Below are 16,477 nucleotides of genomic sequence, written 5' to 3'. Positions count from 1 at the left end.
CTCCTCCTCAGCCCATCTCCTGGCTTCCTCCTCCTCTTCCTCCTCAGCCCTCCTGCTGACCCCCTCCTCTTCCTCCTCAGCCCTTCTCCTGTTCTCCTCCTCCTCTTCCTCCTCAGCCCTCCTCCTCCTCCTCATTCCCCAGCAGTTCCTGTGCCCTGGGATCAGGGATCTCCTCCCACACGTTATCCTGCTCTGCTCTTTGCTGTGTCCAGCTCAGCAGGGGCAGGGCACAAAGTGCATCCTGCTCACCTGGGATCCACCTGGGAGCTGTCCAAGGTCAGAGCCCATGGCAGAGGACTGGAGAACCTGCACTGCCCAGAGCTGTCCATGGTCACTGATGTCACCCGTGTCCCCACAGGGACAGCTGCAGGCAGGGACTGTCCCTGTGCTCACTGGGGCTGCTCTGGGCTTCCCTGTGAGGAAAGAGCCCCTCACAGAGCTTGAGACCACCTACACCCAGCTCTGAGGGCAACGAACACCTCAGCTCCCTTGGACCTCACGTTTTCTGAACATTAAAGAATAAACAGGAAGATATCACAGAGCATCGGGTAAGGCTCGCGCCTGTTTAATTCCACATTCAATTCTGCATTAGATCCCTGCTAAACACAGCTGGTCAGTGCTCCCCTGCCCGCCAGGGGTGCAGCAGCCATGCAGCAGGGGGGAGGATGAGGCAGGCAGCACTCACGGTTGCACCTCTTCTGCACGAAGCGCAGCTTGCAGGCGGTTCTGTACGTGGAGAGCCGGATCACGTCGAAGTTCTGGGCTCCTGCAACAAACCAGAGCTGTGGGGCTGTGCTTCCTTCTGAGCACCCTCTGAACCTGCTGCTGTGGGGCTGTGCTGCTGTGGGGCTGTGCTTCCTTCTGAGCACCCTCTGAACCTGCTGCTGTGGGGCTGTGCTGCTGTGGGGCTGTGCTGCTGTGGGGCTGTGCTTCCTTCTGAACCTGCTGCTGTGGGGCTGTGCTTCCCTCTGATCACCTTCTGAACCTGCTGCTGTGGGGCTGTGCTTCCCTCTGATCACCTTCTGAACCTGCTGCTGTGGGGCTGTGCTGCTGTGTGGCTGTGCTACCTTCTGAACCTGCTGCTGTGGGGCTGTGCTTCCTTCTGAGCACCCTGTGCTGCTGTGGGGCTGCGCTTCCCCCTGCACACCCCGTGCTGCTGTGGGGCTGTGCCTCCCCCTGCACACCCCGTGCTGCTGTGGGGCTGTGCTTCCCCCTGCACACCCCGTGCTGCTGTGGGGCTGTGCTGCTGTGGGGCTGTGCCTCCCCCTGCACACCCCGTGCTGCTGTGGGGCTGTGCCTCCCCCTGCACACCCTCTTCACCTCCTGGTGCTTCCCTGTGCACCTGGCAAAAGGCTCCAGAGTCTCTGCCCACCCAGCCCGGGCACAGTACACGTGGGGGTTCTGCCCCTGTGACCCCCTGTGCCCAGGTGAGAGCCCACCTGCAGAGCTGCCCCAGCCCTGGGCAGCAGCACAGGCGTGTGGAGCTGCTGCAGAGAGCCCAGAGCAGGCACCAAGGTGATCAGAGGGATGGAGCAGCTCTGCTGTAGGAAAGCCTGGGAGAATTGGGATTGTTCAGCCTGGAGAAGGGAAAGCTCTGGGGTGACCAAACCACAGCACCTGGAGGAGCTGGCAGGAAGGATGGAGAGGGACTGGGGACAAGGCCTGGAGGGACAGACACAGGGAATGGCTCCCACTGCCAGAGGGCAGGGCTGGATGGGAGACTTGGGAATGAGGAATTGTGCCCTGGCAGGGTGGGCAGGCCCTGGCACAGGGTGCCCACCCTGGGTCCCTGGCAGTGCCCAAGGCCAGGCTGGACACTGGGACACCCTGGCACAGTGGAGGTGTCCCTGCCATGGCAGGGGTGGGATGGGGTGGGATTTAAGGCCCTTTCCCACCCAGACACTCCATGATTCCCTAACAATGCTGCTCTGGAAACAAACCAGTACAAACAGGTAGTTTGCAGTCAGAGCTCTCTCAGTGTGTAACTGGAATGAAGGACATGCTGGCCTAACCCAGGAATTCCCTTCAGCCCTGACTCCTGCAGGACAGCAGGCCAATGCGATGTCATGCAAACATCAGTTCTTAACTCATCTTTTCCAGAGGAGAATCCTGCACCAATCAGCCCCCAAACCATTTCTTGACTCACAGCAGCATTGCAGGGCCATTTTTTATCTCTTTTTAAGGCCAAAGCTGCTCTGTCTGCTGTCACTATTCATTGAAATGGTTCTCCACAAACCTCAGGCACTGGCACAGATGGGAGAGGTGAATATTCCATAAGGAGAGAGCTTCCCAGAACGCAGGGATAAATGACCTTCCCAGGCAGCTGTGATCCCCCTGGGCATTCTCCTCCTGAGCAGCCCCCAGAAGCCCCTGGGTGGTTGTCCCTGCATGGGGCTTGGGGACAGGATGGGATGATCTGCTGCAGCTGGCCCAGGGAAGCTCTCAGTGAAGGATCAAGGACATCATGTCTTCAGATTTCCTACTTACTCATCTCCATGAACAGCTGCCTCTTCTCTGCCATGGTCCTCCTCCTCTTGCCACTCTCCTCAATCATTCTGGAGACAGAAATGGCAAACACTGTTTGTGTTGGGACTCTGTTACAAGAGCAGCAGGATTCTGCCTGGGGACTGGGGATTCCAGGACACACAGACACCTCTCACCCTTATCCCACTCCACACACACAGAGCCCAGGCTTGTTAACACCTTCCAAGGCAGGGCACAGCACAGGAGACATCAATTCAACACTCGAGTTGCTTTACTTTGAAAAGCCCAGAGCTGCACTGATACATGCAGAAATGTCCCATCGAGAATTCCTCTGCGTTCTGAGCCAAAAAAGGGGAAATGCTGCAGCTGGGGGCTTTGGGGGTCAGCAGGAACAAGCTCAGCCCATTCCCCTCCCAGGCTGACAGAGGTGAGTGACCCCTCTTCCCTCCAGGATCACAGAATCCTTCAGCTTGAGAAAGGATTTGTGGGGATGTTTGATTTGGGAGAATGTGGGCTTTAAACAAAAATTGTTAAAATTCATTTAACTTTGAGCCCTGACACCTGAGGTCACTTGGGATTTGTCAGGGGAAGTAGAGAACTTCAGATAAAGTTGGAAATAAAGCCAGTTTGGTGACAGAGGGCTCCTTTTCCTGGGAAAACAGCTGAAAAGAGTGACAGGAGCAGGGAGCAGCTTGTTCCCCAAATTAAGGGGGCACAGGGACAATTCAGCAGCTCTCAGGGCTTATTTCACTACACAGCCCTAAAAGATGCCAAATTTCAGCCCACTGCAAAAAAAGAAAAGTTAATTCAGCATCAGTGTAAAATTTAATGTGTAATTCAACTAATTATTACATTGTTCTTTGGTTACCAAATTCACCAACTTGAAACCCATTAAATACAAGTTTTATGTGTCTAACCCTAAAAAAAAAAAAGAGACAAAAATCCCAAACAACTCTCCTACAGTTCCATGCAGACTACAGGGGGCAGCTGGCCCAGCCCAGGCTGCAGCAGCCTCAGGAGCAGCACAAAGTCCTGCCCTGGCCCTGGCCCAGCTCCCTGGGCACAGCTTGGCACTTCCCAAGGTCCTGCTGGAGCCCCACAGCTCAGAACCCTCCTCAGCCTTTTTCCTTCTCAGGAAGGCAAAAAGCACGTGGGCTCTGACCTGAAAACACGCTGTGCTTCCATGGTTTAGAAAGGCACAGACAGAACCAACGTGCTGCTGTGCCTTAATGGATTGTTTTTTAACAGGAAAAAGCCTCAGCGGCATTTTTTGTAACTTGTAGAAGTTGGGGGATTTGGGCACACGAGCTTCCAATCCCATCTCATTCTCCACCAAGCACCTGCCAGTGCCATGACTCCCACCTCTTCCTGAGATTCCTCATCCATGGAATCCTGGGATGGGTGGGAAGGGAGCTCAGAGCCCGCCCAGTGCCACCCCTGCCATGGCAGGGACACTGCCACTGTGCCAGGGTGATCCAACCCCAATGCCCAGCCTGGCCCTGGGCACTGCCAGGGATGCAGGGGCAGCCACAGCTGCTCTGGGCACCCAGTGCCACCCCTGCCATGGCAGGGACTCTTTCACTGCCCAGGGAGCTCCCAGCCCTGCCCAGCCTGGCCTTGGGCACTGCCCTGCTCAGCCTGGCACAGAGGGCACCTGCCCAGAGCTCCAGGGGTCACTGCCAGTGCCAGGACACAGCATTGCCACACACAGTGCCACACACAATTCCTGCATGAAGGGGACAGAGTGACAGAGACAGACACAGTTCCATTCCAGGGGAGCCGAGTGTCACCTCTGTGCCCTCTGCAAGGAAAAAGGAGGGACTGAGAGCCCTGAAATGGGACCTGAATGAGGGATCTGCTCTCTCCAAATGGGACCTGAATGAGGGATCTGCTCTCTCCAAATGGGACCTGAATGAGGGATCTGCTCTCTCCAAATGAGACCTGAATGAGGGATCTGCTCTTTCCATGATTCCAGAACCCTTCAGCAGGAAAATCCCTCCCAGCCCATCCAGCCCCAGCTGTGCCCAATGCCCACCTTGTCCCCAGCCCAGGGCACTCAGTGCCACATCCAGGTGACACCTGCAGGGATGGGCACTGCAAACCTCCCTGGGCAGCCCCTGCCAAGGCCTGAGCACCCTTTCCATGCAGAAATTCCTCCTGGTGTCCACCCTGAGCCTGCCCTGGCCCAGCCTGAGGCCATTTCCCCTTGGCCTGTCCCTGTTCCCTGGGAGCAGAGCCCGACCCCCCCTGGCTGTCCCCTCCTGGCAGGGACTTGTGCAGAGCCACAGGGTCCCCCCTGAGCCTCCTTTGCTCCAGGCTGAGCCCCTTCCCAGCTCCCTCAGCCCCTCCTGGGGCTCCATTCCCTCCCAGCTCCTCCTCCAGGCTCCTGCCTGTCTCAAAAGGAGAAGAAGGTTTGCACTTTTCCCTGGGGGAGCAGCTCAGCCCTGGAGCTGCTCACCAAACTCACCCAAGGCTCTTTGCACTCAGGAGCTGACCCTGCTGCTTCTGAGAGGGGGAAACACCTCGGGGAGGCTCTGTGTGGGCAGGGCACACCTTCTGAGCAGAGTGGGGAGAGAATCCAGCAATGGAAACACAGAATTGTTCAGGTTGGAAAAGCCCTCAGAGCCCAACCATCCCCAGCACTGCCCCATGTCCCCAGGTGCCACATCCACAGGGCTTTTCCCCAGGGATGGGCACTGCAAACCTCCCTGGGCAGCTGTGCCAGGGCAGGACAGCCCTGTCCAGGTGGGAATTGTTCCCAACACCCACCCTGAGCCTGCCCTGGCCCAGCCTGAGGCCATTTCCCCTTGGCCTGTCCCTGTTCCCTGGGAGCAGAGCCCGACCCCACATTACTGCAGCGCTGGAAATGAGGTTCTGTGAGGATAACTGACAAACCTGCTTTTAATCCCTGAACCATCAGACACAGGAGGATCCCTCGGTGATGAGGCTGGGAAGAAGGAAGATGGGGAATCTTTCTCAAGTTCAAAACAGCAATGAACCAAACCCACAAGAACTGCAACTATGTTTGGGATGCAAATTACAGTGCTCGGCTCCCAAAACAGGGAAGGGAAGCAGCAGCTTGGCCTGAGCTGGTTTGGTTTGTTAGGTTGGGTTCTTTGAAGGGGGTGGGGAGGCTGGGTTTGGGTTCTGGTGGGGATTTTTTGCGTGGGTTTTGTTTATTTGTTTGCTGGTTCCTTGCTCTTTAAAAAATTGCAGCAAAATCCGTGAGCAAAGTGCCAGGAAACACAACATGGGCTGGAGTGATGTGGCAGCCAGGAATTCCTGAGGTGGCTGCTGCTTTCCATGGCCACATGGAGGGGAAACCACTCCCATACAGAATCCCAGGATGGGTTGGGGTAGAGGGACATCAGAGCCCCCCCAGTGCCACCCCTGCCATGGCAGGGACACTGCCACTGTGCCAGGGTGTGCCAGCGTCCAGCCTGTCCAGGAACAGGAAATCCAGCTATTTGGAAATCCTTATTGAAAAGCAATGTTCAACTAAAAGCAGAAAATGATGCAGTACCTTAGAAAACTCCAGCTGAGTGTGTCTGATGTGAACTTCCAAAATTCCATCATTTCCCTTCATCCTTTCACCTTCTGCCCCTTTCCACAGGTACAACACTTGTATGGCCTCAGGAGCACCCTCTGACAGAGTTAACAGCAGAGCCAATTTACAAATCCCACACCAATTACTGTGGGAAATTCTACACTCAGCCACCATCTAAAATAACTGTATAAAAATATATATAATTATATATATACATAAATAAAATTATATATTATATATAATTATATATATAATATATATAATTATATATAATGTATATAGTTGTTTTATTTTTATATATTATATATAATATTATATATAATATATTATATATTATATTATAGATATTATATATAATATAAATTATATATAATAATATAAATTATATATAATGATAAAAATTATATATATAATAATAAAAATTATATATAATAATAAAAATTATATATACATAATATAAATTATATATATAATAATATAAATTATATATATAGATATAAATATAAATATATATATATATATATAAAATTCTATCAACTCACATTTTTCTTGCTGCCCTTGTTTTTTCCTGTCCCAAAGCAGGGAGGGAACAGGGAGAGCCCCTGCTCTGTGCCAGCACAGGAGGTGAGATTGGCACGCCCTGGCTGTGCCCCCCTGGCTGTGCCCCCCTGGCTGTGCCCCCCTGGCTGTGCCCTGCAGGTGCCCCCAGGTTCAGGCCAATACTACAGGACCTTGCTTAGCAGGTTTCGCTCTTCTTGGAGCTCATCAGCTGTAGGTAACGGCCCAAGGACAGCTCCACAGGCAGCTCTGTGCTCAGGGAATCACCCCTGAGCCACAACACATGGGCTTCTGGTCACACACAGGATCACAGTCACACAATCACTCAGTCAGAATCACACAATCACATACAATCAGAATCACACCATCAGAATCACACAATCACACTGAATCTCAGAATCAGAATCACTGAGTCACAGGATCACTGAACCACACACAATCAGAATCTCAGAATCACACAATCACAGAATCAGAATCACTGAATCACAGAATCACACAGTCCCAGAATCAGAATCACACAATCACACACAATCACAATCACACCATCAGAATCACACAATCACACTGAATCTCAGAATCACTGAACCACAATCAGAATCACACAATCACACAATCTCAGAATCACACACAATCACAAAATCAGAATCACTGAATCACACACAATCACAGAATCAGAATCACTGAATCACACACAATCACAGAATCAGAATCACACAGAATATCAGAATCACACACAATCAGAATCACAATCACACAATCACAAAATCAGAATCACTGAATCACACAATCACAGAATCAGAATCGCACACAATCAGAATCACTGAATCACACAATCACAGAATCACACACAGTCACAGAATTACAGTCACAATCACAGAATCAGAATCACTGAATCACACACAATCACAGAATCAGAATCACACACAATCAGAATCACTGAATCACACAATCACAGAATTACAGTCACAATCACAGAATCAGAATCACTGAATCACACAATCACAGAATCACACACAATCACAGAATTACAGTCACAATCACAGAATCAGAATCACACAGAATATCAGAATCACAGAATCAGAATCACACACAATCAGAATCACTGAATCACACAATCACAGAATCACACACAATCACAGAATTACAGTCACAATCACAGAATCAGAATCACTGAATCACACACAATCACAAAATCACACACAATCACTGAGTCACACACAATCAGAATCACACAATCACACAGAATCTCAGAATCACACACAATCACAGAATCAGAATCACAGAATCACACACAATCAGAATCACAGAATCACAATCACTGAATCACACACAATCACACACAATCAGAATCACTGAATCACACAATCACAGAATCACACACAATCACAGAATTACAGTCACAATCACAGAATCAGAATCACACACAATCACAGAATCACACACAATCAAAATCACCGTCACAATCACACATAATCAGAATCACACAATCACACAGAATCACTTACAATCACACACAATCAGAGAATCAGAAATTCAGAATCACACAATCACTGAATGACACACAACCAGAATCAGACAATCAGAATCAATCTAAAATCGCACAATCAAAAATCTCACAATCCCCAGGTTGGAAGAGACCTCCCAGATCATCAAGTCCAATCCATCCCCACCACCTCAACTCAACCCTGGCACCCAGTGCCACATCCAGGCTTTGATAAACACACCCAGGGATGGGGACACCACCACCTCCCCGAGCAGAACATTCCAGAACTTTATCACCCTTTCTGTAAAGAACTTTTTCCTGATATCCAGCCTAAATTTCCCTTGGTGCAGCTCAAGGCTGTGTGCTCTGGTTGTGTCAGTGCTGCCTGGAGAAAGAGCCCAGCCCCAGCTGAGCACAGGCACCTTCCAGGGGGTTATAGTTTGTTTTTTTAGTTGTTTTGTTTCAAGTTGATTTTGTTTCATTCTGTACTTCCACCTCTAAGGAACTCTCCAAAGGAGATTCTGTCCTTTAGGGTTTGAGAACCATTTGCAGGCATTGGTCTGCACTGAGCTGCAGCCTCACTGGCCAAAGCAGGAACAGAGAAAGAAAAGTTCATTTACCAATTATTAAATCTGACTTGGTTCACATTCCTGGCGTGGCATGTCATTAGCAGAAATAATATTTGATGTCACTGATTAAACTGCAGTTGCTGCATGAAGATAAAACTGTGCCCATAGCTATTTATGGTCAGAAATAACTTGTAATTAAAATAAATCCCAAAGCCAGTTTGGGGCATGGGCTGATCTGTGCTTGACACAGGGAAGGAGGCTCAGTGACTTTCTGCAGTTTTTCTGATCAGAAGGAACAACTATTCCTGCTGCTTCAAGGAAAAGCTTTCCTCCCTTGTCAGTTCGTTCACTCTTAAAATTTCAACTTTAATAAATAACAGAACTGGGATGAGAATATGGAATAAAAATTGAGGGCATACCTGTGCTGGCAGAAAAACTTACTGGTGTCCATCTGCTTTGGCACTTCCTTGCTTTGGGCTTCTGAGCTCGTCTGGCTTCAACCAACATTTGACAGAAACCATCTCAAATAATTTCTGAACTCTCATAAATGTTTTGTTAAAGTATAAAATTAAACTTCCTTATGATATAAAGGTGCTTATATTTGTTCATCTCAGACTTCAATAAAAATATGAAGTTTTTTTCCTTTTCTTTCCTGATTTGAACAAGGACCCCACAATGACTGATTTAATCCCCTCCTCTCCCTCTGTCTATCCAAAATATCTGATGCTTTTACTCATTTCTTTGTTCTCCTGCTTCATATTCCCAATCCCTTTCCTCAGCAGTCAAACATAATTAATCAGAAATTCTCCTTTGTTCCCCTGTGGCATTTCCCAGGAAGAGGAGTGCCCTGAAGTGACTTCAGGGGGACACATCTGACCCCAGGAAAAGACAAACCTTCCACACTTATTCAAGTAGACCGGCAACATCTTTTAAAGCACATTTTAACCTCTTCTGACAATTCTTCTCATTTGTCTTTAACATTTTAAACTCTCTTCCCATCAATTACAGGATAAGAAACTGAAGCAAAAGCAACTGTGCACAAAAGTATGAAAAGTACCCTAAAATGTTATTTCTGCATCTCCAGCAAGTGCAGGAGCTTCTCTGGGAACCACCATGCACCTTCCAGCAGCAGCTGCCCCAAAACCCAAAGGTTTGGCTCTCTCACTGATGTTTTCACATGTGCTGGACTCAGATGATTGTGCAAGATCTCTACAAACCCCAACTGGCTCCAGCCTTGGAGGGTGAAAGGAAAAACCCACTTGGCTGGGAGCCAGGAAAGGGGCTGCAACTTCCCAGGGATTACAGCTCTGCACTGAAATTCTAAACAACTCAATGGCTCCTTTTTTTCCTCCATAAATCCAGTGGATCCAAAGCTGCTCTGGAAGATTCTGCAAAAACCTGCCCAAATAAAGCAGGAAGCTTCATTAAAAATGAACAGGCAACCCAGTAGCTTAGGGAAAAATAACAGTATTGAAACCTAAAGCTTTCCCTCCTGCGTGCCTTGCCATTCCTGCTGGAGCTCTGAGGTTCTTCCAAGGCACAAGAAGCCATCTGCTTTGTTCAGGCAGGACACAGCACGTGGCAGCACAGCCCCACAGAGCCCTCAGTGCCTCCAGTTACTGGGGTGGAAAATCTCTGATGGACAGGGACATGCTGGCTGGAGAAACCTGGGCATGGAGGCACAGCCAGCTGGGCACGGGCACCAGGGGGCTCAGGGGATGCTCCTCCTGGGTGGGGATGCTCCTCCTGGGTAGCTGGACGTGGAGCAGCCTCTCCAGGCTGATTTCCTTTGTCAGAAGAGGTTAAAATGTGAGCTAAAAGGTCAGGCACATTCAGGGTCTGGAGCAGAACTGCTCCATGGGGGCTTTTCCAAACACCAGAGGGTGTAAACAGGGAATCGCACCGGGTTTATTGTTTATTCCTGGCCGGATAAACCTGGGCATGGAGGCACCAGGGGGCTCAGGGCTGGCTCACTCCTGCCCAACACCTTCAGGGCATGGAGGGCACCAGCCTGGCTCAGCTCAGGGACAGCCCCAGGGGTGGGATGTGGAGCTGCTGGGGGCAGGGGGCTCTGCAGAGGGACCGGGACAGCCTGGATCCATGGGCTAGGGACAACCAGGCCAAGAGCTGGGTCCTGCACTGGGGTCACACCAACCCCAGGGAACACCCCAGGATGGGAAGGGAACGGAGCTGGGGAGGGAATGGAGCCCCAGGAGGGGCTGAGGGAGCTGGGAAGGGGCTCAGCCTGGAGCAAAGGAGGCTCAGGGGGGACCTTGTGGCTCTGCACAAGTCCCTGCCAGGAGGGGACAGCCAGGGGGGGTCGGGCTCTGCTCCCAGGGAACAGGGACAGGCCAAGGGGAAATGGCCTCAGGCTGGGCCAGGGCAGGCTCAGGGTGGACACCAGGAGGAATTTCTGCATGGAAAGGCTGCTCAGGCCTTGGCAGGGGCTGCTCAGGGAGGTTTGCAGTGCCCATCCCTGCAGGTGTCACCTGGATGTGGCACTGAGTGCCCTGGGCTGCGGACAAGGTGGGGAGCAGGTACAGGCTGGACTAAGAGGACTTTTACAGCTGAAATCATTCTGTGATTCCAGGAAAACCCCCTGGTCTAAGCCCCAGGGTGAGCCCAACAACCCCACCTGGCCAGAAACTGATACAGATTGTACTGGATTCGAGCTCAACAAAGATGGAACAAGTCACGAGATTTCATCAGAGGTTTCTCTGACAGCCTTGCAAAGCTTTTAACACAGGTTCCCTCCAGACAAAACAGAACAAACCCAAACCCAGGAGAGTTCCAAGCCCCCTGAGTTTCTGTGACTTCACATCTGTCAGAGGCAGCTGAGAGCCCAGAACAGAGAGAAGTGCCAGCCCTGAGGAACCTGCAGGCCAGGCTAAGAATGGTGCGGGTGGCACTGAGGTGCCAAGGTGTCATTTGAAGCTCTGTGTAATCCATTTTCAGTCCCCAGGGAAGCACTGAGCCCGGGCCCAGAGCTGTGCAGGCACTGAGTGGCTGAGCACAGATTATTCTGGCACTGGACTGTTCTCCAGCACACACAGCCAGGCTGCAGAGCAGGCAGCACACTCAGTGCCAAACCAGAGCCAAACCCTCATCCTCCTTCACGGCCCCACAGCCTGAGGAGTAGAAATGGCTTTTTCCAACCTGCCTGTTGAAGTTCATGTCATGGGATTTACCATGAGCCTGCAAACAAGAGCAAATCCAGCAGCTGAAAGCATTTCCTTGAAATAAAGCAGTGCTCCTGTTGGGTAAGAGAAATGAAACATTACAGGAGGATTTCTGAGCAGGAAGAAGTTGGAAACAGTCTAATTAAGGGCTCACCCCTCCCTCTCAGGAAGGGAAGACTCTATTTTGTGGAGGGCATTTCTGAGCACTCAGAAGCTGGCAAAGCCTCTCCCCTCTCCATCTGACCCCCCAGGCCCCAGCACTGCTCGCAGAGCACAGGAGAGAGCCCTGCAGCTGCCTCTGAGTGCAATAGTCGTTATGAGGAAGGGTTCTGAGCTGCATTCCTGCCCTTTTCCCCACCACCCCAGACTGGCAGATGGAGCAGGAGCAGGTCCCACACACCTGGCAGCTCAGAGCTCCCTGGCACACCTGGGGAGGAGGGAAATTCCAGTGAGGAGCACCTGGAAACAGGAACGGCTTTCCCCATCACAAGGGACTTGAGGATAAAACAGCTCGCTCACTTTTAACTCATTAATTTCACCTCCTACATTAACTCACAGTGTGAAATCTTCCTCACCACCTTCACAGATCTAAACTAAAATACTTCCAGGTTTGTGAAGTGTTAGATATTACTGAAAGGCTACAGGAGCACAGAACCATTAATCTGCATTTAAAAGTCTCTCTGCCACTGCCCCAGGCAATGGGAACTGAACACCTACACAGGCCTGGTAACTTTACCTTTGTCTGAGCTGCCAGACACACACAGCACCTGCTTCAAAAGCCTGGCAGCGCCCAAACTGCTCCTCACTGCTCCAGCGGGGCTCACAAAGGGCTTTCTTTCCACAGGAACAACATAAGCCTGAAGTAAAAGTCCAACTGATGACATTTGCCATTGCCTTCTGTAAAACTAAGAGGTTTTATCCCTTAGTTTTGTCACTTTCTGTTTTAAAAAATAAAGAAATAAAAATGTAAGTTAGGGCCTCAGCTCCCTCCCTGTTTGCTTGATGCCAGGACACCCCTTCCCCTCTTAAATCCCAGAATCACTGAGGCTCTCCTCCACCCAAGGCTACTGAGTCCAACTCTGGCCTAAATAAAGTTAAAAGTTGCACTGGCAAAGACTGAAAACACCTCACACCACACGCAGTCAGTCAGTAGCTACTTAAGTTCCTATGGTTTTAAGTGTTTTGTAAGCACAGCACATCCTTCAGACACCCAACTCTTTTAAAACTTAGTGATGAATTGGCACCTGCTGTCATAATTCTATTTGTTTCCACCTGGCCAAATACAATGTGCTATCTGCTGTGGAATTTTAAGGTCTCCTACTGTTTCTTCCAGATCTAGGCTGCCTAAAAATCTTCATTACACAAGTTTTTTTAAATAAATCTGTATTATTTAAGCACAGCTGAGAAGTTAAAATAGTTCAGTCCTTAAAGCCCCCAGGACTGGGAAAGGCCCATGAAACTATTTAAATTTAGGCACAGTTTTATCCATAGAAATCTGTTTAAACACTAAACCAGAGACAACAAAATCTTCTCCATGGCACCAAGGGGAAAGCAATTAATGTAATAAAAATATGATGCATTCAAATCCTTATCACCTGATCTGAATCCCTCTTTAGTCTCTCTAAAGCTGCCCCAGAGCAGCCCACGCAGGCAGGCTGAGTGCGGAGCTCAGGGAGGCTCAGGCACCAAGCCAGGCCCAAAGCCTGGCTTTAAACTTCCAGATGTGGCTCCTTCCCTCCCCAAAAACTGTCCCAGCTTCCACAGCACACAGCTGAACACACCCACTGAGAGCATCAACCTTGGTTTAAAGGGCTGAGAACATATACCTTGGTTTAAGAGCTCCTAACTGAGAACATCCACCCTGGTTTAAAGAGCTCCTAACTCAGCACATCCACCTTGGTTTAAAGGGCTGCACAGCTGAGAACATCCACCTTGGTTTAAAGGGCTGCCCAGCTGAACACACTCATTTTGGTTTAAAGGGCTGCACAACTCAGACCATCCACCTTGGTTTAAAGAACTGGGAACATCCACCTTGGTTTAAAGGGCCCCTAACTCAGAACATCCACCTTGGTGTAAAGGGCCCCTAACTCAGAACAAGCACCTTGGTTTAAAGGGCTGCACAACTCAGCACATGCACCTTGGTTTAAAGAACTGAGAACATCCACTTTGGTTTAAAGGGCTGCACAACTCAGAACATCCACCTTGGTTTAAAGGGCTGCACAACTCAGAACATCCACCTTGGTTTAAAGAACTGAGAACATCCAGCTTGGTTTAAAGGGCTGCCTAACTCAGAACAAACACCTTGGTTTAAGGAACTGAGAACATCCACCTTGGTTTAAAGGCTACAAAACTCAGAACATCCACCTTGGTTTAAAAGGCTGCACAACTCAGAACATCCATCTTGGTTTAAAAGGCTGCACAACTCAGAACATCCACCTCGGTTTAAAGGGCTGCCTGATTCAGAACATGCACCTTGGTTTAAAGAGCTGACCAGCCGAACACATCCACCTTGGTTTAAAGAACTGAGAACATGCACCTTGGTTTAAAGGGCTCCTAACTCAGAACATCCAGCTTGGTTTAAAGGGCTGCACAACTCAGAACATACACCTTGGTTTAAAGGGCTGCACAGCTGAGAACATCCACCTTGGTTTAAAGAACTGAGAACATCCACCTTGGCTTAAAGGGCTGCCTAACTCAGCACATCCACCTTGGTTTAAAGGCTGCACAACTAAGAACATCCATCTTGGATTAAAGGGCTGCCCACTGAGAACACCCACCAGGGTTGCCCAGGACTGGGAGTCCCCACTCCCACATCACCTGTGCTGTGTGTGATGTAATTGAACTGCTGGAAAAGTGCTGCAAAAACCTTTTCCTTGCATTATGGCTCCTTTTTAAGTGCCCTCCACCACCCAGCACTCCCTAAAACATGCCTTGCTCTTGGGTCCTGGGATAAACCAGAGGCCTGGCTGCATCAGCTGCACCCCAGCCAACAAAAAAAGCCATTTACTGTTCCAAAAACCCCCAGCCTGCTCCAAACCCAGGGAGCCTGGGACAATGCTGGCAGGGCTGCTGCATTCACCAGCACAGGGACTGCAGTGAACAGTGAGGGTGTCCCACAGAGCTCACAGGAGGTCCTGGATGTGTCCCCTGAAATACAGGATTGTGGAAGTGTCAGAGCCAGCTCTGGCAGGCCAGCCCAGAGCTGCTCCCTTGGGACTGACTGGTTTGAGTGGGAAGGGACCTGAAAGCTCAGCCAGTGCCACCCCTGGGTCCCTGGCAGTGCCCAAGGCCAGGCTGGGGCTTGGAGCATGCTGGGACAGTGGAAAGTGTCCCTGCCATGGCAGAAGGGTGGAATTCAATGCTGTTTAAAGCTCTTTCCCATCCAAAACATTCCTTAATTCTATGATTCACCTTCCCCAGACGAGCGATGTGTTGCACAACAAACATAATTCTGGAGGAATTTGAAACAGAGGATTCCATCTTTTTACATGATTCCATATTTCCACATGTCCAGCACGTAACAGCAAGTGCAGCAGTCACTGCTTCACGACACAAGCTTGTCATAAGTGAAAAAAGTACCAGTTCAGTGAGTGTCAAAAGCAGGCAACCAACACACAAAACACAAGATTCTAATGTCAACACCACAGTCAATCCCAACAGATCCCGTTACCTGAATCACACTGAGAAGTCTCTCAGGGCAACTTCCACTTTCCTGGGCTCACTTCCTTCTTCTGACATTTAAACCACAACCTAAGGAGAGGCGAATAACACCAAGTGAGCCTTTTCTGCAAGAAAGCAGCGGTTTGCCATGGAAAAACTGCACTGCCTCATTTCACAGCCCCAGCACGGTGCTGCTTCTGCCCTGGCTGCTGCTCCCGTTAACTGCAGAGCAGGGGAGCCGGCACATCCCGGGTCTCCCGTTAATTACAGAGCACTGCAGGCTGCAGCCTGCACATCCCGGGTCTCCTGTTAACGCCAAAGCAACGCAGCCTACACATTCCGGCTGCCTGCCAGCAGCTGTTCCGCGGCCGGGAGGAACACCGGAGCACGGCCAAACCAGCGGCCGCCCCCCCCAGCCCGGTGACCCGGCCCCGCCGGGCTCTCCCCCGCCCGGCCCCGCCGTTCCCCCGTACCTGAGCCGGTGCCGGGGCTCCAGGGGCGGCCGGGCCGCCTCAGCCGCCGCCGCGCTCCAACGGTCCCGGCCGCCGCCGCGCGGCGCCCCGGCCAATCAGGGCCCGCCTCCGCCGGGGGCGCGCGGCCCCCACCAATCCGCGCCAGGCCGGCCCCGCCTTCTCGCGCGCCTCAGCCAATCGGCGGCCAGCGCCGCCTGGCGCGCTCCCGCCTCCGCCACAGCGCGCCCGCGCCGCGCCGCGCTCACCCCGGGGCGCGGCGGGACCGCGCATGCGCAGCGCGAGCAGCCCAGGGGCGGCCCCGCCCCCGGCCCGCCCTGAGGGGCTGGGGCTGCCTGAGGGGAGAGGGGCGGGCGGAGCGATGGCGGAGGCTGCGCTGACGGCTCCGTCAGCCGTGGGTCCCCTCATAGCCATTCCTCAGCCATGGCTGTCCCTCAGCACCATCCCTCAGCACCGTGTCAGCCATGGCTGTCCCCTCACGGCCATCCCTCAGCCATGGCTGTCCCTCAGCACCATCCCTCAGCACC

The 16,477-nt window shown here is 51.3% G+C and overlaps 1 protein-coding gene across 1 annotated transcript in view; it reads right to left on the bottom strand.

Moving 5' to 3' along the window:
- The window catches only part of DTNB (dystrobrevin beta), a 182,587-nt gene extending 166,541 nt beyond the window's left edge, over positions 1-16,046 (bottom strand). The window contains 4 exon segments of the mRNA XM_030945277.1: positions 686-766; positions 2,488-2,555; positions 15,491-15,570; positions 15,954-16,046. Coding sequence (XP_030801137.1) covers positions 686-766; positions 2,488-2,554 — 148 coding nt within the window. The 5' untranslated portion in view covers position 2,555; positions 15,491-15,570; positions 15,954-16,046.
- Positions 16,047-16,477: the final 431 nt, after the last annotated feature.

Source organism: Camarhynchus parvulus, chromosome 3 (genome assembly GCF_901933205.1).
Source record: "Camarhynchus parvulus chromosome 3, STF_HiC, whole genome shotgun sequence".
Lineage (NCBI taxonomy): Eukaryota > Metazoa > Chordata > Aves > Passeriformes > Thraupidae > Camarhynchus > Camarhynchus parvulus.
This window is presented reverse-complemented; position numbering and strand designations above follow the sequence as displayed.